The sequence below is a fragment of the Myotis myotis genome, unplaced genomic scaffold (genome assembly GCF_014108235.1).
Source record: "Myotis myotis isolate mMyoMyo1 unplaced genomic scaffold, mMyoMyo1.p scaffold_m19_p_2, whole genome shotgun sequence".
Lineage (NCBI taxonomy): Eukaryota > Metazoa > Chordata > Mammalia > Chiroptera > Vespertilionidae > Myotis > Myotis myotis.
The window spans coordinates 215,213,926-215,236,697 of record NW_023416324.1 but is presented as its reverse complement, the minus strand read 5'-3'; the positions used below and the strand labels follow the sequence as shown (position 1 = coordinate 215,236,697).

The following is a 22,772-nucleotide window of genomic DNA, read 5'->3' as shown; positions in this document are numbered from 1 at the left end:
GCCCAAAGGGTGTCTGGGCTCGGGTTCAGGGGAGCCTGCCAGGACTGGGGCTCGCAGTGCTCAGGCTCAGAGGCAGAGGGAGAATGGACAGAGACAGTCTGTGTATAAATGGTCCAGTCAGAATGAGCCTGGACGCGCTCCTCCCGGCTCCTCACACCGCAGGTGCGTCATTCTTCAGGACCAGGCAGGGCCGGGGACCAGCTCCCACCATCAAAGCACCTCTGATCCTATTGGAGCTTAGAAGTTCTAGCAGCGCTTAGGGGGCTGAGCAGCAAATCTCACCACTGGGCGGTCCCTCCCCCCACAATCTGCACAGGCATTTACTTGAACCATCAGAACACGTGGTGGAGGGACTAAGCTGTTATTTATAGGAAACCCACCAGGGCAGCCAGGAGCAGCTCACAGCCAGGCACCCTCAGAAAACCTGCGCCCACTCACCACTAGGGGGCGGGGCGGGGCAGGCGCCCGCTCTAAAGTCCAGGGAGTTGGCCTTTTCTACTCAGCAGCTTCCCTAGAGGGGCTGCTCCCTGCCTGGGGAACACAGCCCGCACCCCGCACCCCGCACCCCGCACCCCGCACCCCGCACCCCGCTCCCCGCTCCCCGCGGGGCTCACTTTAACCGGGAGTGGCACCCCAGAAGCCATCAAATGGAACTTTGTGGGCTGCCTTGAAGGTGGTCACCTCCCATGGAGGCCCGGGCACTGGAAGGGTGGTGAGCAGGAGGCAAAGCAAACGCGGCCCACAGTGCTGGCTGCTGCCGAGAACACGGGCACGGGCCCCTGGGGGGGCGGCACCCCCATCAAATTCTCAGAAACCTACTGCCCAAGTCTTGGGGGCCGGGGCCACGCCCACCCAGGGCAGGCTGCCACCTGCCCATCAACACTCCACCCAAGGCCACCTGTGAAGTCACTGTCACAGAACCTGCGCTTTCTGGAGAGGGGAGGCCTGGAAACCTGGAGGATGGGTTCGCCTTTCTCAGGACGGAGTCTCGGGTTTAAATCGATGCAGGGCGTTATCACTGTCCAGGCTACTTTCTTGGGGGGGACGAGGACGGGGACGGAGAAGCACGCGCGCCGATGAGCCCCACGCACCTGCGCAAAATACAGCTTCATCTCCTTCCCGAGGAACTGGGTCTTGTGCAGGCGCAGCCGGGCGTCGGCGGCAGACAGGTGGCTGCTGAAGTTGATCCGGACGCGCTTGAAGCTCTTGAAGTACTGGAAGGTGATGTCCTTGTCGTAGGTCCTAAAGAGGGATTCGAACTTGGCCTGGGAAGCAAAGATAAAAGGAGTTAAATGCCTTCACCGGGCCCTGGACAGCCGCTCCGTGATGTTTCTGTAGGAGGAAGCGGATTCTTACCCCGGAACCTCGCTCAACCCCCGGGAGAAGAGAGATGGCGTCAGAAGGAAGGACGAATCCAGGACGGACAAAGCTCACTCAATCGGCGGGACAATTACCAATCAACACTTCTCAGCGTCACAGGAACGCTGTTTGTAACGGAGAGTGAGGTGTGCTCCGTCCCCTGCCAGGCCTGACAGGGCCCGAGCCAGCGACCGCCCCGCCTGGGACCCCGTCCCTGCCACCAGCGCAGGACCGGGCTGTGCCCACCGAGCCTCTTCGGGCCGAGACGCAGGCGGCTCACTTGAGAAAGCCGTGTTTGTTGACCTGGAAAACCAGGTAATAAGTCTTGAGCTTTTTAATGTAAAGGAAGGGGGTTAAAAATTTCCCCCATTGTTTTCTCACTCAGCCTGCTGCTTCTGAACTAAAACAATTGCCCTAAAAGCCAAGGTCCTGCAGCGACCCACCTCCGCACGCGGGCTTCCGCCCATCCGTGCGCGTCTCCAGTGGCGGGGCCAGCGAAGGTGACGGCACAGCAAAGAGCCAGCGGCCTCCTGGAGAGGCTGAGAAGACCACCCCCTCTCCCGCTGGAGGGGGCACTGGGGGTGTCCTTCGGGGGGAGCGTGGGGCAGCCACTGCAGCCCCTCAGGATTCCAGCCAGAGAGGGAGCGGGTGGACAGTCAGGCCTGGAAGAACTTGCAGTGTTTGGGCTGAACAGTTGCTTTCTGCACGGGAGATGCAGGACAGAGCTGGCCCACAGGGACCTGAGACCTCTGGGAGGCTCCTGCTTCTGCAGAGGGCAGAGGGGATGCCTAATGCGAGAGAAAAGCATCTTCTAGACCAGGGGTCCTCAAACTACGGCCTGCGGGCCACATGCAAATACAGATATTGTATTTGTTCCTGTTTTGTTTTTTTACTTCAAAATAAGGTATGTGCAGTGTGCATAGGAATTTGTTCATAGTTTTTTTTTTTTAAACTATAGTTGGGCCCTCCAACGGTCTGAGGGACAGTGAACTGGCTTTGTTTGAGGACCCCTGTTCTAGAACATTCGGGGCTGGGCACAGGGCAGGGATGGCCCCGGGCAAGTGCCCGATCCACATGGCAGGGCTGGGGCAGGTCCCCATGCCAGCCACCGGGAGACTCCACCAGCGGCTGTGAGGCGGGAGTGGGAACTCACACACTTCCGCTCTTGGAATTGCCTGGCTTTCCTCTCGGTGATGGACACCTCTGTACTCTCCCCCGGGCGACTGCAGAGGCGAGGACTGAGAGAGACCAGCACGGAGCACGGGGTGCAGCCCACGCGACCTCACTGCGGCCAGGGCCTCTCCACCTCCCCGCCGGGCACCTCCCGCGGGGGTCCTGACGGCGCTGGGAGTTCCGCACGGCCTCAGTAACAGGCACGGTGACGGACTGCAGGTCTGAAGTTATGATTCATAATTGGGCAGAGGTGACTTGGGCGAGTATTTTTAGAAGACAAGCCAGGGCTCAGGACCAGAGCGCGCGCCATCTGTGAAGGCCTGCCGCCCCCGGCCCCTCCTGTAAGTGCCCTGTCCCTCAGCGCACGTCCGGCCATCGCTGTCGATGGCCCCTGTGCCGCGGGAAAGCAGGTCTGACTCACACGGCGAACAGCAGCACGTGCTGCAACAGAGCATTCCTCCGCGCACACAGCGGAGCTGGCGGGCGGCAGGTGCTGCCGGAAACCGCACATCTCCTCCGGGGAGGTTACGGCCACGGACCTGACCGACGGTGCTCACCGCCAGCCCTGGAGCTGCTCCCGGAGGCACGGGGGTTATTTCCCAGCTTTACTGCTTGTGTGGCTGCAGACACGCAGCCACCTCCGCAGCCTCACTTCCCAAGATAAAATCATTCTCCTGAACTCCAGGGGCCACAGCGAAGCGTGCTCTGCACTCCGCCCTCCCTCCGAACAGTCTGCCCAGAAGGAGAGCCAGCGGTGCCCACGCCGCCTCCCGCGCTGGCAGGGCTCCGGCTTCACCGAGCTCTGGAAGTCCCTCCCCAGCCCAGCCCGTGGGCGAACACTTGCTTTTTAAGGCTCAACAAATTCTGGATTTACTTCAAAACCCCCAAAGCCACCGGAGAGCAACATCCCCACCCCGCACGTTCAGTTCACAGCGCAGGGACGGGAAGTAGAAAAGAAGGAATAGTCCCAGCCAGCGTCAAGCTTTGAAAACTCAAAACTCGCTTTGCACCAGAAGCCTTACCCTCGCGTCACTGTCGCTGAAGATGTCACCGTTTGCCACACAGGCAACCAAGGAGCTAAAACTGTAGTTAAAGTTTCTGAAATGCATCTTGCTTCCTCCCGGGGAGGGCGAGAGACGCAGGGTCGCACCGGAGAGCGAGAGCGAGAGCGAGAGCGAGAGCGAGAGCGAGAGCGAGAGCGAGGTTCCTCTGAGAGGCTGGGCTTCTCCGTGGAGCCCGCGCTTATAAAGCCAGCGGTCCAGCCCCCGGGAAAAAGCTGGGCTCCGGGCGCATCCGGTTTGGGCAGCAGATTCCTGAGCCCCGAGGAGCCGCAGGCTGAGCCGACAGGGACAGTGTGAGCCTCTCCTGGAAAGAGGTGACGTCAGCGCCTTAGTCACCGGCCCTGCCCTGCGCTGGGGAGAGGAGGATGGAAAATCTGCGCCTGTGCCTGCAGCTGCTCTCTCACCGCTCCTGGCAGCATACTTTCCACTGGTAGTAATTCCATTCACGCTCGGACACGCTCCTGCTGAATGGACGCCCCCTGAGATGGAAAATGTTACAGAGAAAAGGAGGAAGGCCTGCAGTAAACAGCAATTAGCCTTCGTCCGGAGCGTCCGGCTTTGGGGAGCCTGGGAGCCAGCCTGGCCGGCTGCTGGGGCCAGCATTTCCTGAGGATGGTGGGGGTGAGAAACACTGGAAATCTGTCTTGGTCAGTGAACTGTTTTTAAGAAAGAAGTGGAGTTCGTTTTGAAATACAGCTCCTCCCCCGCCCTCCCCCACCCCACCCCCCAGCAGTTGAACTTTCTCGGCCAATGTCCCGATTCCCACTTGGATCCCACAGCGGGGATTGTGCAATGCAGGGTTTCCACTGGAAAACTCGATCGTTGTGATTTGAGGAGGAGGAACCCGCAACACTGATCATTTCTAACAGCTACTGAAGTCAGAGGAAGCTGCAAACACATTTCACGGAACCGGTGTCTGATGTGAGGAAAGGAACATTAAGGGGATGTTGGGCTTTGAGACTCAGAGACGGAAAGTTGTTATTTAATTAATTAATTTATAATCTTTATTGTTGAGAGTATTTACATCCCCCCCCCCATTGACCTCTTCTAACCTGCCTTCCCCCCACTGTCTGTCCCTGGGTCCGCACACGTGCAGTGTTTTGGCTGATCTCTGCCCACCCACCCCTCCTCCCCCTTCCCTGAGACTCCGCAGTCTGCTCCTTGCTTCTGTGTCTCTGGATCTATTTTGTTTATTAGGTTCCACATATGAGTGAGATCATGTGATTAAAAGTTTTTGGGTGTTTTCCTAGGGAAGGGAGAAAGAGTGGGAGGAAAGGACCCCAGGCCGGAAGGCTAGCTCAGCTGGCCCTTTCAGGTCAGAGGTCAGGTCTGCAGAGCATCTGGGAGTTGAGGTCCCTCTGCCTGCGGGCCCTGTCCTCTCCACCCTCCCAGCTTCATTAGCACCCTCTGTGCTAGAGACACACCGGACCCACCACTCACGTTTAGATTAACTTCTAAGAACCCACAGTCAGCCAATCAGAAAAGAACATCTGCAGCGGAAACGACCAGGAACGCGAGCTCCTCCAGCCAGGAAGGCTGCCCCACGGATGGACGGATGGACGAGCGCCGCTGGGTTCAGTGCCCAGCGCTCATGCCGGTGCGGTTATGGAAGGACCCAGGCATGGCGCTCACTTTGCCAAATAGCCAGAGCTCTCAACCCAAAGGGTCCGCATGCAGGCATTCCAGAAAAGGGGGCCACACCGAGGACAGCACAGCACGCATCCAACACCCAGGGGACCCAGGGGACCGGCGCTGGGAAGGGAGCGCGCTTGGGGCCTGAGTGGCGGCGTGTCCCGGAGGCACACGCACTCAGGTGGTGCTGGGTGTGGGTGTGGGAGGTGCTGGGGGGGTGCAGGGGGAGGGAGGAGGAGAAGGATGCAGAGCTGTACACGCTCCTCGCTCCTCGGGGCTGGACCTTCTCTGAGAGCCCTTGCCTCCTGGGCCCCTTGGCAAACAGGGGAGGCGATGGGAGGAGGGAGAAGAGGCAGCTCCACCGTCTTCTCTATAAACACCAGGCTCGCGCTCCAGAGCAGCTGCGGCCACACCGGGCCTCTCTGTCCACCCCAGGCAAGTGTGCTCGCCCGGATGCAGTGCCGGTCCCTACGCGGGAGGGAGGAGAGCACGGAGGGATCTGGAGACTGGCTCACTCACTGTCTTTCTCCTAGAAACACGGATAAAGGACCGATCCTCACTGGGCTGCCCGACAGCTTAACAAACACGTGGTTCTCTGCACCTGCCTTCGGATGGAACCAACTTCAGTGGAACCTGAGGCTCCACTTTCACATCAAGGACAGGGGCTCAAATGGTGGTCAGCCAGAGGGAGGCGGGAGAGGAGGGAGGGAGGAAGGAGAGGAGGGAGGGAGGTGGGAGAGGAGGGAGGGAGGAAGGAGAGGAGGGAGGAGGAAGGAGAGGAGGGAGGGAGGCGAGAGAGGAGGGAGGGAGGAGGGAGAGGAGGGAGGGAGGAAGGAGAGGAGGGAGGGAGGTGGAGAGGGAGGGAAGGGGAGGAAGGAAGAGAGGAGGAGGTGAGGAGGAAGGAGAGGAGGGAGGGAGGTGGGGGAGAGAGGAGGGAGGAGGGAGGAAGGAAGGAGGGAGGGAGGTGGCGAGAGGAGGGAGGGGAGGGAGAGAAGGAGAGGAGGGGGGAGGAAGGAAGAGGAGGGAGGGAGGAAGGACGGAGGAGGGAGGGGGGACGGTGGGAGCGGAAGGGGGGAGGGAGGAGGAGAGGGCGGGAGGGAGGAGGAGAGGAGGAGGGAGGAGGAGAGGAGGAGAGGGAGGAAGGAGAGGATGGGGGTAGGCGAGAGAGGAGGGAGGGAGGAGGAGGGGAGGGAGGGAGGGAGGAGGGAGGGGAGGAGGGAGAGGAGGGAGGGAGGAGGGGAGAGGAGGGAGGGAGGGAGGAGGAGAGGAGGGAGGGAGAGGACGGAGAGGAGGGAGGGAGGAAGGAGAGGAGGGAGGGAGGAAGGAGAGGAGGGAGGGAAGAAGGAGAGGAGGGAGGGAGGCGAGAGAGGAGGGAGGGAGGAGGGAGAGGAGGGAGGGAGGAGGGAGAGGAGGGAGGGGCGGTGGGAGAGGAGGGACGGGAGGGGAGGAAGGAGAGGAGGGAGGGAGGGGAGGAGAGGAGGGCGGGAGGAGGAGAGGAGGGAGGGAAGAAGGAGAGGAGGGAGGGAGGCGAGAGAGGAGGGAGGGAGGGAGGAGAGAGGAGGGAGGGAGGAGGGAGAGGAGGGAGGGAGGGAGGAAGGAGAGGGGGGAGGAGGCGGGAGAGGGAGAGGAGGGGGAGGAAGGAGAGGAGGGAGGGAGGAAGGAGAGGAGGGAGGGAGGAGGGAGAGGAGGGAGGGAGGCGGGAGAGGAGGGAGGGAGGAAGGAGAGGAGGGAGGAAGGAGGGAAAGGAGGGAGGGTGGAGGGAGAGGAGGGAGGGAGGCGGGAGAGGAGGGAGGAAGGCGGGAGAGGAGGGAGGGAGGTGGAGAGGAGGGAGGAGGAAGGAGAGGAGGGAGAGGAGGGAGGGAGGAAGGAGAGGAGGGAGGAGGCGGGAGAGGAGGGAGGGAGGCGGGAGAGCAGGGAGGGAGGCGGGAGAGGAGGGAGGGAGGAGGGAGAGCAGGGAGGGAGGCGGGAGAGGAGGGAGGAGGCGGGAGAGCAGGGAGGGAGGCGGGAGAGCAGGGAGGGAGGGAGGGAGGCGGGCACCTGTCCCTGTGCCGCAGGTAACACTGCTTTGAGCTCATTTCTGTGTCCTTTTATCTACTGACCTGACAGTTTTGTAGGAACGCCCGCGCTCTGACCGCATGTCTGTTGCACATGAACTTGGATTTCTAAGCGTCCTATGCAAAAGAATTTACTATGTAAACAGTGATTTTCCCTACTGAGAATAAAAATCGACCCAAAGCACATATTAAAAATTTTGACTTTCAAAATAAACAAATAAGACTATATCAAACTCAAATGCTTCTGTGAAGCAAAGGAAACCATCATCAGCAACGTACTGGACGGGAGATAATATTTGCAAATGGTACATCCGATCAGGGCTTAATGTCCAAAATATATAAAAAACTCATACAATTCAACAACAGAAAAACGAACAACTGATTAAAAATGAGCAGAGCATTCCAAAGCCCTCAGATGGCGACAGCATGAACAGATGTTCAAAATTACTAATCATCAGGGGACGCACGTTACAGCCACAATGAGATGTCCCCTCACGCCTGTTAACATGACCGTCATCAAAAAGACAAGAAAGAACAGGTGTTGGGGAGGATGTGGAGAAAAGGGAGCCTTTTCGTGGGAATGCAAGTCGGTGCAGCTACCAGGGAAAACGGCGTGGAGGTTCCTGAAGAAGTTAAGAACAGAACTACCGTATGATCCAGCAGCTCCACGGCTGAGCATTTGTCCAAAAAAGACAAAAACACTCATTTGAAATGCTACGTGGACCCTATGTCCATGGCAGCACTATTCACAGAGCAAAGCCATGGAAGCAGCTGAGTGTTCACCGATGGATGAATGGATAACGAGATGGCACAGAGACACAATGGATTTCTACTCAATCACAGAAAAGGAATGAAATCTTCCCAGTGGTGATGACATGGATGGACCTCGAGCATATAATGTTAATGAAATAAAACAGAAGGAGAAAGACAAAATTGTGTGATTTCACTCACATGCAGAATCTAAAACAAACCAAACCAAACCAGGTCCCTAGACACAGAGAACAGATGGGCAGTTACCAGAGGGGAAGGGCTTGGGGGTGGGAGAAAGGGTGAAGGGTCGATTGTAGGGTGATGGATCGTAATTAGGCTTTTGGGGTGAGCACTTTGTACTGAACACAGTTGTCAAATTATAATGTTGTGTACATAAAACTTTAATAATAACAATAAACAAAAAGCCCAAACTAACCGACAGCAGCAGAAAGCGGGTCAGGAAGTGCCCGGACCAGGGTAGCAGCAGGCACGAGCTATGAGCAGCATGAACTCTCGGGGGTGGAACCGTGTCCTGATTGCAGTGGGGAACTCAGTACACACTTCAAATCTAAGACACTGGATTCCCTCTAAGGCTGCCGAGAAGACGGTAAGTGAAAAGCTGGCTTCCTGCTTGCACACCTTGTGGCTCGGACCGATGCCTCCCCGCCGTGGGCCGCGTGGAGGCGGGTGATGTGGAGAGAGCAGGGCTAGGCAGGGTCCCATCAGACTCCTGACAAGCACACTGAGAACGGCACTCGGAAGTGACACTGAAAACAGTACAAGGGAATGAGAGGAGGAATGAATGCCTCGGCCAGCGGAAAGCTTAGATGCTTTGCATTTCTTCCACTCTCATCAGAAAAGTCTCCAATGAGTCTCCCAGCCACACTGGCCGGCTCTGGCTCCAGCAGTGAGAGCATACGTTCATTAAGAAGTTACTATTTCTGGGGGAAAACTGAGGTGGCTGCTGCATTCCGTCCCTGCCATCACAGCATTCCTGGCACACTATGAGGGTGACCTCAGCGCGCCCACTAGAAACCCCAGGGAGTTACAATCTCATCAAGAATGCGGCACCCTGAAACCTGCCGAGGGACCACGGGGAAAGCGAGTTTTGACTTGGTTGTGCAAACCAAAGCAGAGCGAAGAATGAAGAAATTCGCAAAAGATCCCGTGGGCAGGGAGGTGACACGCCTGGTGGAGACGCTTTTGGCCGAGGTGATGGAATGGCTCCATTGTTCCACGGCGTGTGCGGCCTCCTCTCCTGTGTGCGGCCTCCTCTCCTGTGTGCGGCCTCCTCTCCTGTGGCTCTACTGTTCCCACCTCAGCTGCTACCTGAACGCAGGGCTCTCTCCTCAGCCGCACCATTTCCTGTCTGAGGAGAGTGCCCTGCCCTCACCTTTCTACATGAACTGGGTTAATATGAAATTCAGTCCTGGTGAGAACTAAACAGTCGGACATTGGCAATGTGCCTAGCACAGCGCCTAAAACACAAACCACGGCTGATGTTAGTTGCATTTTTATTCCCATTTTGCTGATAGAGATACTGAGGTTCAGAGGGTGCACTGGGCTTTGCGACTGCAGATTCCACGCTTATAGGCCAGGGGTCCTCAAACTACGGCCTGCGGGCCACATGCAAATACAAATATTGTATTTGTTCCCGTTTTGTTTTTTTACTTCAAAATAAGATATGTGCAGTGTGCATAGGAATTTGTTCATAGTTTTTTTTAAACTATAGTCCGGCCCTCCAACGGTCTGAGGGACAGTGAACTGGCCCCCTGTTTAAAAAGTTTGAGGACCCCTGCTATAGGCCATGCCCACTGCGCATCAGCGCCCTTGGGACTGCAGCTCACTTCCCCACCCCCTCCCTCAGGCCTCTGGCTGGACTTCCCAGAGGCCCTGTGCTAGGCGGGCCAGTGGGGAGGGAAGTGGGTGCTCTGTACCATCTCCGCTTTGCACCCGGCACCCCGTTTAAGGCAGCCCTCCGCAACCACACGCCTTCCTAACCAGCCGCGCTCTGGCAATTCCCTTTTGTTCCAAACAGTGTGTGATCCCACCTCTCACTCCCTGAAGCCCAGCTTGATCACCGTCCTCTCCTACTGCCAGCACATCGGTGACTGCCCATTGCTCCTTCCGGTGAAGATGACTAGTACTCATCTGTTCATGCATCCATGATCCATCCATCCACCCATCCATCCATCATGTATTTGTCTATCCATCATCCATCCATGCACGTATTTGTCATCCATCATCCATCCATTCACTCATCCATCATTTTAGCAGAATGGCAACTATGTTCTGTTAAGCCTCCTAGTGGAAAGAAAGGAAAAACTGCAATCATTAAGAAAAAGGAAGAAATGCAGTGAAATAAGAACCAATGGATTGGGGGAGTAAGACAGGAACAGTGAGTTCCTGCAGAGACGTCACAGTTCCTACAAGATTTCATCTCGTTTGTTAAATTCCCAGGGCGCTCGAAATCCCATCAACTCTTGTTTCTGATGACCTCAGTCCTTGCCTAGCACAGGAAGATGAGCCACCGCCGTACCTTCTCAGTGCACGGCCTGCCCCGCTGAGGGAGGCAACAGCGGGCAGAGGACGTGGAGCCCAGCAGCTGCGCATGAAATGATAGCTCCCCATAGTCCGGTCCTCTCCGGACCCTCTTGCTCTAGTTCATGGTTTTTACTTGTGCTCTGGTGCCGGCTAGGCAGGGCACAGTCCCACAGGGACCACACCTGGGCCCGAACAGCTGTGCAGGAGGGCTGGTGCCAGCCTGTGTGTGCCTCACTCACGGCACCGGCTGGCTGTGGGCACCCGGCTGGCTGTGGGCACACAGCTGCTATGTGCACCCGGCTGGCTGTAGGCACAGAACTGCTATGTGCACCCGGCTGGCTGTGGGCACCCGGCTGCTATGGGCACCCGGCTGGCTGTAGGCACAGAGCTGCTATGTGCACCCGGCTGGCTGTAGGCACAGAGCTGCTATGTGCACCCGGCTGGCTGTAGGCACAGAGCTGCTATGTGCACCCGGCTGGCTGTAGGCACAGAGCTGCTATGTGCACCCGGCTGGCTGTGGGCACCCGGCTGGCTGTGGGCACCCAGATGGCTGTAGGCACACAGCTGCTATGTGCACCCGGATGGCTGTAGGCACACGGCTGCTATGTGCACCCGGCTGGCTGTGGGCACCCGGCTGGCTGTGGGCACCCGGATGGCTGTAGGCACACAGCTGCTATGTGCACCCGGATGGCTGTAGGCACAAGGCTGCTATGGGCACCCAGATGGCTGTGGGCACCCGGCTGGCTGTGGGCACCCGGATGGCTGTGGGCACCCGGCTGGCTGTGGGCACCCGGATGGCTGTAGGCACACAGCTGCTATGGGTACCCGGATGGCTGTAGGCACCCGGCTGCTATGTGCTTCAACGGCACAAAAGAAAGTCTTTTTTGCATGGAATTGTGACTGGTGATGAAAAGTGGATTTATTTTGAGAATCCCAAATGCAAAAAATCATGTGTTGATCCAGGTCAATCACCAACATCGACTGCAAGGCCAAACTGCTTCAGAAAGAAGACAGGGCTCTGTGTTTGGTGGGGTCAGGAAGGTGTGGTGTATTATGAGCTTCTAAAACCAGGTGAAACTGTTAATACTGATCGCTACCGACAACAAATAATCAATTTGAACCACACTTTGATTGTGAAACGACCACTTCAAAACCAGTTAAAGACATGTTAAAAGATCTTGCCTGGGAAGTGTTAACCCACCCGCTGTATTCACCAGACCTTGCTCCCTCAGATGACCACTTGTTCCTATCGATGGCACACGCACTTTCTGAGCAGCACTTCAAAACGTACGAAGAAGTGGAATTTGGATCTCTGAATAGTTTGCCTCGAAACAAGAAAAGTTCTATTGGGATGGTGCCCACAAATCACCTGAAAGATGGGGGAAATGTGTAGCTAGCGAAGGACATTACTTTGAATGAAGCACTTTTGACGTTTGTCTTGAAATTACCATGTTTTCTTTGATTACAAAATCTGTCATTATTAACTGGTACACCTGGTAACTTCAAGCTTTTAAGAAGTCTCATGAGCTGAGCTGCCCTGGGCTCCTCCGTCCTGAGGGAGGTCATGATGGCAGTGCTGCCCTCTCCAGAGGGGGAATTATGTGGCACCTACAGTGACCAACTGCTGGGGCTGCTGAGCCCACCCCCACTCCCTGTACCAGCAAACCCAACAGGCACAGGCTGCTTCCAGACTCTGGGTTAGAGGTCCTTGTGCAGGGCTCCTGGGATAAGGCCCAGGGAAGGAGGGGGCAGGGGAGGGGAGGAGAGGAGAGAGAGAGGGAAAGGAGGGAGGAGAGGGGAGAGGGAAAGGGCAAAAGGGGGAGAAAGGGAGGAGCAGAGGGGTGAGGGGAGGAGGGGGGAGAGGAAGGAAAGGGAGAGGGGATGAGCAGAGGGGACGGAAGGGGAGGAGGAATAAAATGAGACTGAGCAGAGGGAGAGTGGAACTACAATGTGGTCCCAGGGGAAGCCTCTCTGACCCCGTGGGGAGTTCTGGAGATGGGATGACCCCAGTGGAGCATAAACATTGGGCCTTGATATACTCACGCAGGTCAGCTCTGGGTGAAGTGGCTACCTTGAGAAGGCGGGGCTTAGGAAGGTGGCTCTCCTGAGCTGAAGTGATCCCCAAAGGGGGTGACTGCCAAGGGCAGTTGGGAGACAAATCCTTTATTCCTGAAGGGACCTGGGGTGCGTTACAGTATCTACCAACCACCAATCAACCAACCAGCCAACTAAACAATTAACTAATCAACCAACCAACCAACCAACTAAACAATTAACCAATCAACCAACCAACCAATTAACCAACCAATCAATCAACCAACCAACTAAACCACCAACCAATCAACCAACCAACCAACCAATTAAACAATTAACCAACCAACCAATCAATCAACCAAGCAACCAACCAATCAACCAACCAACCAACCAACCAACCAACCAATCAAACAACCACCCAATCAACCAACCAATCAAACAACCACCCAATCAACCAACCAACCAACCAACCATTCAACTAGACCTAAATTCAAGGAACCAACCAGACCCAAATTCAAAGATTTGTACCCTAAGTTAAAATTTAAAATCTCTCACAAATATGGCAGACTTTAAAGTGGACACCATGAAAACACCACTGATTCTACTCCAGATCAGCTATCCGTGCAAGAAATTCAAAGGAATATGGTAAAATAAGTAGTAAACTCATCCATTTAAACTTCCAGCACAAACCAGGTCAACTCAAACCCTGAATACTGACCCAACAGTTTCATTCCGAGAAATTTATTCCAAGGAAATCCTCCCGGCTGTGGGCAAAGACTGAAATGCCAACACATTCTCAAAGGGCCTTTCATGGTGCAATGCCCACTGACCAGGTGCGGAGAATGAGCATCCACTCCCTGTAGAGTCAGGTGGTCAGCCTGCCCGGAAAGCCGTGTGACTGTGCCCTGTTCCGCCAGCAGGTAGCGGGCAAGCTCTGCTTCCGCGCGAGCTCTTCTCACAGCACACCAGGGGCCCGAGGGGCCTGGCATGGAATCCCATGTCCTGTGGGAATCTCCCATCCAGGCCTTGCCCATGACCCCGGTGCGATGCCTTCTCTGAGCAAAACCATCACGCCCCTCCTGCCACTGCCACGTCCCCACACCTACTCCTCCCTCTCCCTGTCCCCCCCTTTCTCCTTGCTGTCCCAGGGTGACACCCGGGCCTGCTCCTTTCTCGCTGGGACGCCTTGCCCTCTGCGCCTCCCTTCCAACGACACTGGAATGTTAGTTACCAACGAACTCTCCCCACCGCAGCGTTAGCAGCGGCAGCTGTGTAATGTATGGCTCCCGGCGAAGTTGTATTTAATCAGAAAGTCTGGACACCAAATCTCAGCCGCACAGGAACGCGCCCCGTGGGGGGAATTCCAGGCAGCCATCGGTTCCACGGGCAAGTCCCGCACAGGTGGGCTCTGTGGGGCAGGGTGCCGCCCGTCTGGAGAGGAGACATATGTTCTGAGCACGTACGTTGAGCAGATTCTTGTGTGGCTGTCTGGACTTAAGAACAGACTTCCAAGGAAAAGCACTCATTTGTTCATTCATTCAACCACCATTTATGAAGGACCCGCTGTGCGCCTTCTTGAACTCAGACTGGGTCCAATGACAACTACCACCTCTTCTCACGGCGCTGGGAACCTCTAGTTCTTGGCACGTATCCCATTTTCATGGATCGGTTTCCCCACGAACCTAAGGGCAGACCGAGCCTCGGAGCCTGGGACACGGAAGACCTTCCGCAAATACACATGCAGATAAGTGCCGACTCCACGGAGACCCAGCGAACAGCGAGGAACGGAGTTCCTTCCAAAGGCTCGTCGTCAAAGAAATCACCAAATACTGAGCCAGGAGCAGGTGCTCAGTGAGTAAGCTGGTTCATCCAAGGCCACACACACGGATCCCTGCGAACAGTCCTCTACCCCATCGTCTGCATATTGTACTGTGCTCACCACCCCAAGCCAAGTCTCCTTCCCCCCCATTATGCTCCCTCACTCTCCTCTCCCTTCCCCACCCCTCCCTCTGGTAACCACCATGCTGCTGTGTCTGTGAGGTTTTTTGCTGGGGTCCAACCCCAGCAGGTCCAGGGGTCCCCAAAGGTGTGGACAGAGTTGGCAAAGAAGGAATGACATGGAGACAGCGTTCAGTTGATCAGCACCCTAGCCAGGATCTCTAGCCAGGATCTCTAGCCAAGTTCTGGTCTGGATCTCCAGAGAAGTTCTGGTGTTTATTGTCCTGTTACATCCGTATTTATACCAGTTGATTTTAATCCTGTCAATTTCTATTCCAAAGGTTAGGGCGTTTCTTATCTCCATTCCAGAGAGTAAAGATTATGTAGCTTAAGCATGATTGTTTGTAGTTAAAGTGATTAACTACTCGCCTGGCACTTAGTTAAGGAGTTTTATCCCCTCCCTGACTTCAGGGAAAAATCCCTACCTGGGGAAACAACCTTTCTCGGAGAGGTGACCTTGGTTAAAACACACAGCGCTAAGGGGAGCAAACATATTAAGAACAGTATGCTATATACGCCAGGTCCCTTGAAACATATGCTGTGCAGATGTTTCTTTCCTGCAGCGACTGTGTCAAGCAGCAAGGATGGACCGGCTTCCGGCAGTTTTTGTTTGTTTTTGCTTAAACTCTTCACCTTTCTCCCCTGCCCTCCAGCACCCCAGCCCCCTAACGTCATCTCAGCCTCTGGCCCTCCTGGGAGATCACAGTGGGACCCACACTTCCAAACCAGGAGGACAGTCTGCACCCCGGCATGACGTTCGCAAGCCAGATTGTGGTTGGAGGCCAGGAGCCTTGGTCCCACACAACCTGGCCTGAGCTGTGACTAAGAAGGTTGCCATGGACACCAGGAAGCGTGCCTTGGGCTCCTGCGGTTTCTGAGGAAAGTGCTGCGCTGCGGGCCTGGCGGAGGGGACACGGTCAGTGTGTGCCTTCGGAGCTCTCCCCCCACCCCCGGCAGCGAGCAGGCAGGAAGACCCCGAGTCCTAGTCCCCGAGGAGCCCAGGCTCTCCCTCCCTGTTCGCCACAGCCACACTCATCGCGTCGGGGACACGGCAATTTGTCCCCGTGGGGCCCGGGCCTTGGCATGCCGCCCCGATAAGCTGCCCGCAGCCCCTTCAGCGCCACCCAGCGGCTCCTCCTGGGATCCGAAGCCCTAAGAGTAGCCCCGGGCGCCACGCAATTCACGCCTCGTCCAGCAGGAAGCAAAGCCTTTCCCACGCAGTGGCCTCTGACACCGGTCACTTCCAAAGGGCCCAACGGACGGTGTCCGAGTCTCCACGGCTCCGTTCCAGCGCGTGCAGAGATGCGGGAAGATTCCCGTCTCGAACCACATGCAGCCCCTTACACGTGACATGCCACCACACACATGCGCTTTCCGCCGCTGAAGGACCGTAAGGAAAAAGTGACTTACAGATTAAACATTTCAGCGACTCGGGAAACGGCCAGGAATCACACCGGGCACCTGTTCACTTCTTTCTGTTAAACGCACACACTAACCACCTGCCTACCCAGGGCCTCCCTCTCACGGGGCCAGCAGGCGGAGAACTTGTAAGTGTTGCTAAGAAATGATATAAAAATATCAGCTCTAAGTACTTGTTCTCTGTTTCTTATCATTAGCTTTTACATAACACATGTAGGTACCATTTTCTTTGTTTCAAAGTAAATAGGCTTTAACTGGAAATGATTTACTGGTAAAATTGAGCGTTACATGATTTGAAAAATCCCAATAATGATGCTACTACTAGTATATTGTCAACAGGCCTATAATTCCTGTTTATTGTAGAAGCTGATGTGAAGATATGGCAAGTGTGAGTGTGAGAGACATGCATGCAGCTTAAACAGCCGGCTCCTCTGCAGTGTGGAGACACACGCAGTGCCCTCCATGCTGGCGAGCAAGGAGGTGCAGCTCCCCGACTCAGCCGCCTCCCGGGACCAGGACGGAGGCCAGGAGGCAGCGGGTCCAGAACAGCAGCTTTCCCCCGAGAGGCGGATTTTACAAGAACCGCTCAGTTCCACTCGACATGGGAAAGACGGTGTGTTTTCCCACTAAGAGGGGAAACAGGAAAGGCATCAGCCGCTCACTCCGTCCTTTCTGGAAAGTCCAAACAGCGGAACAACGATGAGTCAGCGGCGTGACTGGGGAGAATGGCTCTCGGGTTAACCAAGACGTCCCTGCATGGAGGACACTTCCCCAAACCTCTGAGCTTGGGGTCTGTGCCTTTGAGAGGTCCATGTGGTGAGCAAGACCGTGGATTTGGGGGTGCTGTGACCACAGAAAGACTCAAGCCCCCCAGGACCAAGGAGCAGTGCAGTCAGGGAACGGCTGGGCCCCCAGTGCCCGAGGACTTGGGCAACTGAGCCCAGGCTCGGGGACGGTCCCGGCACCTGGAGAGAACGAGGGGTGCGGAGGGGGTGTCCCCAGTGGAGCCAAAGGAAGGGCTCGCACGCAGCCAGGTTGTTGCTTGGACCCACTGCTCTCTGCACACACGCAATGGACTCAATCGGGGTCCCCCCCTGCACCCCGCAACTCCCATGCTGAAGCCAACTCCCACGTGACGGTTTCGGGAAGGAGGGGCCTGGGATGGGATCAGGTTCCGGTGAGGCCATGTGGGTGGGGCCCCAGGATGGGATCAGGCCTTGACCGGAAAGGGAGGTGGCAACAGGGCTCGCTCTCCCTCTGCCAGGTGAGGGCGCCAGGTGGGAGCGGAGACGGCGCCCCCAGAGCCCGGCCACGCGGGCACCTTGAACTCCGACTCCCTGGCCTCAGGCTGAGAAATAAGCACCTGTGCCCAGACCACAGGGTTTTGTTACAGCAGCCGAGCGAGGACCCACTGTCACTCAGCTTGGGGGCCGGGTCTTTGAGCCAGAGTCCAGGGACCCCCCTTTCTGAGCAGCCCTGAATTACGACAGTCGATGTGTTCTGCCGCCAGCGCACTGCCTGCCTCCGAGGCTGCCCACAGGGTTTGTTTTGCGTGGTTAGATGTGCGCTGCATGACTGAGAATTTTGAAATTAACATACCCACGATCAAATCGGCTCTCTTAATCAAATGCCATTTCTCTGATTTCTGTAAAAGCTCTTTAACAGCCAGGAAGGCTGGGTTTTCAGGTTTAAACTGGGAAAGTAGCTTTCTAAAGGGTAAAAATGATCAAAAAGGTTACATCAGTACATGTTAGGATTTAAATTCTCTTCAATATTGAAAATTTTGAAATATGAACATAGTACTTGTTAAACAGCTTCACTGAGATATAATTTAAATACCATTATGGTACTTTAGAAGTCTGTCTTTTTATTGTAATAAAAGTTGAAAGTTTGCTTGACATCATGAGAAATACTGTTTTAACTGAAAAACATTATTCATGAAAATTTAAAAAACTGCTATGAATTCTACATCTATCAGTAAACCTATTTTTTTAAAATATATTTTATTGATTTTTTACAGAGGAAGGGAGAGGGATAGAGAGTTAGAAACATCGACGAGCGAGAAACATCGATCAGCTGCCTCCTGCACACCCCCCACTGGGGATGTGCCCACAGCCAACGTACATGCCCTTGACCGGAATCGAACCTGGGACCCTTCAGTCCGAAGGCCTACGCTCTAGCCACTAGCCACACCGGTTAAGGCTGTCAGTAAACCTATTACTGTTTAGTGCAAAGTGTGCTGGCTAAAGAATGTTAATTTCTATCCAAGTGCCATCTGAGTAAAAACTTCACTTCTTCTAAGTTCATACTGTAAACCCAAGCAAAGAGCTAGCACAGAGTATAAAGCAGTTACAAAGAACACATGCTGGCCTGGCCGGCGTGGCTCAGTGGCTGAGTGTCGACCTATGAACCAGGAGGTCACGGTTCCATTCCCGGTCAGGGCACATGCCGGGTTGCAGGCTCGATCCCAGTAGGGGGCGTGCAGGAGGCAGCCAATCGATGATCCCCTCTCATCACTGATATTTCTCTCTCTCCCCCTCTCCCTACCCCTCTGAAATCAACAAAAAGGAACGCCTGCTTTTCCTCTGTGCGTGCTTCTTGTGTGTGGGTTTGGCGACTTTGCTAAATCGAACTGCTGACCAACGGGCTGTGGTCACACACAGGGAGCAGCGAGATCCCGTTTGCCAGCTGCTCCCTCGATGGCCTCCAGTCGCTCAGGCTCTTCCCTGTCTCCATCCTGCACGATGGCAAAGGCAGTGTCTGTGCCAGTGACGCAGGCGCCTTGCCCGTGCCTGCTCTGCTGTGTGCTGGTGCCTCCTGACTCACTTGTCCGCGGACCTCGAAGGTGCTGGGCCAAAGGAGGGAGTCACTTTCTAGGAGAGCCCCTGGCTTTCTATAATTACCGTGTTCATCCCTTTAGAGCGATGTTCACGTCCTAACCTGGGGCGGGGCGGGTGATGCTGCTCTGCTTCTGAGTCTGCACGTGACTCTTCAGACGACGCCCTGTGGTTGCTCAAAACCAGGAGCAGTGGTGGGGCCCCTCCCACAGCCAGGGCGGCGCTGTGCCCTCCAGCCGAGGGGATAAACACTGGCCAGGCCTGCCTGGCTTCCAATCTACACAGAGCAGATGAGGTTTAACCCCACTGGTGGCTTCTACAACTGCGGTCCCTAGAGTGCGGCACAGGGTGGAGGACAATGACCGAGGGCTAGGAGGAGGTCGTAGCCTTGATGGCTAACATTCTTCTGAAATACTTCTGAGCAGAAGTAGGTGTGAAGTGGTTTGCCATTTTTATCAATTCATCCATCCATCCATCCATGCATCCATTCATTATCCATCTAACCATCCAGTTATCATCTACCCAACCATCCATTCATCCGTCCATCTATCCATTATCCATGTAACCATCAATCCATCTAACCATCCATCCAGCCAGCCAGACAGCCATCTATCCATGATCCATCCATCCATCCATCCATCTACCCAGCCACCAAATATCTACACCACGGGCTAGGCACTGACTACTCAGGGACTGCGCCAGGAACAGATCCATCATAACCATGAGGAGCTGACAGTCCCTCAGGGACACCTGCAACTCTGGCAGTGGCCTCTGCAGACGGTGAGGAGGAGCAAGTGGGGACGGGGGACCCACAGCCAGGACTCCTAAGTGGCAAAGGTCCGTTCTGTTCTGTAGAACACCCCGATGCATTTCGAAAGACTTCCTCTCACAAAGTAAGACCCTCCAATGACCACAAATAACCTTTAGAGAATTAGGTTATGTTGTTGCAATTCTTCCACAAAATAAAAAGCCAGAAGCGCCATCCCCCATTAGGAGGAAGACAGAACCCTTCTAGAAAAGAAACAGAATTGCGAAATAACCTGAGTCTAAGAAAGCTGTTCCACAATTTCAAAGGGGTTCCTAAGACTCTGTCATGGGCCAAACTGTGTCCCCCACCCGAAAGTCGTACTGAAGCCCTAACCCCCAGCACTCAGAGGCGACTGCATATGGAGACAGGGCCTTCCGCAGGTAAACAGACGCTTTGTGAGGTGGGCCGCATCCCGCAGATGTGTGCCCTCGGGAGAGGAGACGTGAGCACAGGGGCCCCAGGGGCGCGCGCAGGGGAAGGCCGGAGTGAGACCAGGGAGAAGGCAGCCCTCTGCAAGCCCGGCAGAGGTTTCAGGAACAATCCACCCGCGGACGCCTGCCCCCGGACTCCCAGCCTCCCGGCCCTGAGACCCCCTGAGACCGGGACTCCTGCCCCCGGCTGGGTGCCTTGTTGCAGCAGCCCCAGGACACGAACACAGCCGCCGACTCGAGCCCGTGTAACACTGTAAAGGTGCCCGACTGAGCGACCGCTCTCACCAACCGCCCCGCAGAGGTGTGCGGGGCCGAGTCCTGTCTGCGTCTGCCTTCCTGCTTGCAGGGAAAAGTCTCCGGAAGAAAACGGTGAGCAGGACTGTGAGGACAGCTCCCATCCCCTCCCACACACCCAGCCACCCAGACGCGGCCAGGGGTGCGCACGGCGCTTTAACACACACGCGGGGGGGAGTGGTACCTGCCCCCCCCAAGCTGGAGGGCGCTCACTCCTATTTGCACGCCCGCTAACAGATGCTGACCATGCCGGACAAGCTACTCCCTGCCAGGACCCCCTTGCTCCTCAGATGCCGCTCCTGGCGGTGGGCTGGGGGGGAGCTTCCTTTCTAAACCAGCGGTTCTCAACCTGTGGGTCGCGACCCCTTTGGGGGTCGAATGACCCTTTCACAGGGGTCGCCTAAGACCATCGGAAAACACATCTATAATTACATATTGTTTTTGTGATTAATCACTATGCTCTAATGATGTTCAATTTGTCACAATGAAATTGGGGGTCACCACAACATGAGGAACTGTATTAAAGGGTCTCGGCATCAGGAAGGTTGAGAACCACTGTGAATCTAAACCAAGACCCCAGGGAGCAGGACAGGCTTTCCCAGGCCGCGGGCACGGGCACTGTCGAGGGAGCAGACGTGCCAATTGCTATTTTTGCTCCCACCTTGCGAACACTGTTTCTTTTCAAGCCGGTGGCGTCGGGGAGGCCTGCTGGCGGGCGGCGCTGGGAAGCGCAGATCTCCTCTTGCAGAAAATAGCTGCCACCGTTTCCTCCTCGGAAAAATAGTGACAAGCCCTGAGTCACATTTCCTAGGACCTTAAAATAATGATTTGCTGGTTTATTTGAAAATTCCATGGTCATAAAGTAGCCACTAGGATGTCACCTCTTTCCACTGGACAATCAGGGAAAAGAAGGTTGTCACTGGGCTCAACAATTCGGCTGGTCCAGACCTAGGGAGGCTTCCCGCTGGGACAGCCCCGGGCGAACATTCTTTCTCGATTCTTCATCTTATTTACTAGTATTTCTGCTAATCCTCACCCGAGGATATTTTCCATTGATTTTTAGAGAGAGTGGGAGGGGAGAGACAGAGAGAAACATCAATGTGAGAGAGCGACGCACACGCCCTGACCAGGCCAGGGATTGAGCCTTACGTGCCCTTGACCGAGATTGAACCCAGGACACTTCCGTTCACAGGCCGACGCTCTATCAACTGAGCCAACCTTGCTAGGGCTCGATTCTTTCCTCACCTCCCCCTGAAGGAATCTGAAGCCTCCTCCGCCTCTGTCTGCAGAACTCGCAATGTCGCCTTGGTCACTATAGTTGAGCCCCTCTTGTCCTCGGACCTTTCTGGGCCCTTCCCTGCAGGCTGGCGGGGAGGCCAGTGGGCTGGGGGAACCTCAGAAGGGAGACCTGAGGTCAGTCGGCCGTGGGTCCCCGAGAGGAGAGGACCCAGAGCGGAAGTGACTGTCTTCACGCTGAGAAGGCGCAGCCCCCGGGGAAGGGGAGGGACGAGGCTGTGGCAGTGGGTGGCAGCCACACACTCAGAGAAGGAGGGTTCAGGCTGCGAGGTGGGGAGCCAGCAGGGCACTCATGCCACCGGCCCGTTCAGTCCTCCGTGCTGCGTGTCCCCAGGCCCGCCGAGGGGTGTGTGTGATGAGAGACGAGGCGGTAGACACAGAAGGGCTGGAAGTGTCAGGATCAGGAGGGCACCTTCGGGCCTGGCTGCTTGCCGCCCTGCATCGCGGTTCATGGACCAGGTGACTGCTCAGGTCAGGGGTGACTCAGGGGAGGGCCAGAGACAGAGCCAGCCCGGCACGCGGAGAGCCCGCACGCACTGCGCTAACACCTGCCCGTCACACGCGCCGTCCGCCTGGGAAGACGCTGAGCTGCCGGCCTGGGGAGTGCCTATGAGCGAGGATCAGCTGGTGGGATTTAAATTTCCAGACAGTGATTAAAAGAATAAACCCTGGACACGTCCGCCCTGAATGTGCGTCAGCAGCGGTTCTCAGCCTGTGGGCCGCGACCGTCGGAAAACACATAGAGCAGATCAGATACTTACATGACGATTCATAACAGCAGCAACATGACAGTGACGAAGTAGCCACGAAAATAATGTTATGGTTGGGGGTCACCACAACATGAGGAACTGTATTAAAGGGTCGCGGCGTGAGGAAGGTTGAGAACCGCTGGCTTAGAGATGAGGAGAGGCAGCATATGTTCTCACAGAGGATGACGTCATGCCTGACCCCTGGATGTTCGACTCAGAATCAGAGTCTGGAGCAAAGCGACAGTGACGCCGTTCCCGGCCTGAGACAAAGTCTTACAATAGTGACAAATGATCCCCCGCGGCCCTCGCCAGGCCGTGCCCACAGTCCAGGCG

General features: G+C 55.9%; 1 protein-coding gene across 3 annotated transcripts in view; it reads right to left on the bottom strand.

Annotated features, from left to right (window-relative positions):
• RCAN1 (regulator of calcineurin 1) overlaps positions 1–22,772 on the bottom strand; it is a 58,780-nt gene that overhangs the window by 3,763 nt on the left and 32,245 nt on the right. Inside the window, exons 1-2 of one of the 3 annotated variants that reach the window (XM_036347469.1) lie at positions 3,555–4,232; positions 1,092–1,265 (exon numbers count right to left, since the gene is read on the bottom strand). In XM_036347469.1, coding sequence (XP_036203362.1) covers positions 1,092–1,265; positions 3,555–4,196 — 816 coding nt within the window. In that variant the 5' untranslated portion in view covers positions 4,197–4,232. Of the gene's footprint in view, positions 1–1,091; positions 1,266–3,554; positions 4,233–22,772 lie in introns of those variants that run through there. The other 2 variants (XM_036347468.1, XM_036347470.1) reach the window with 2 other exon arrangements.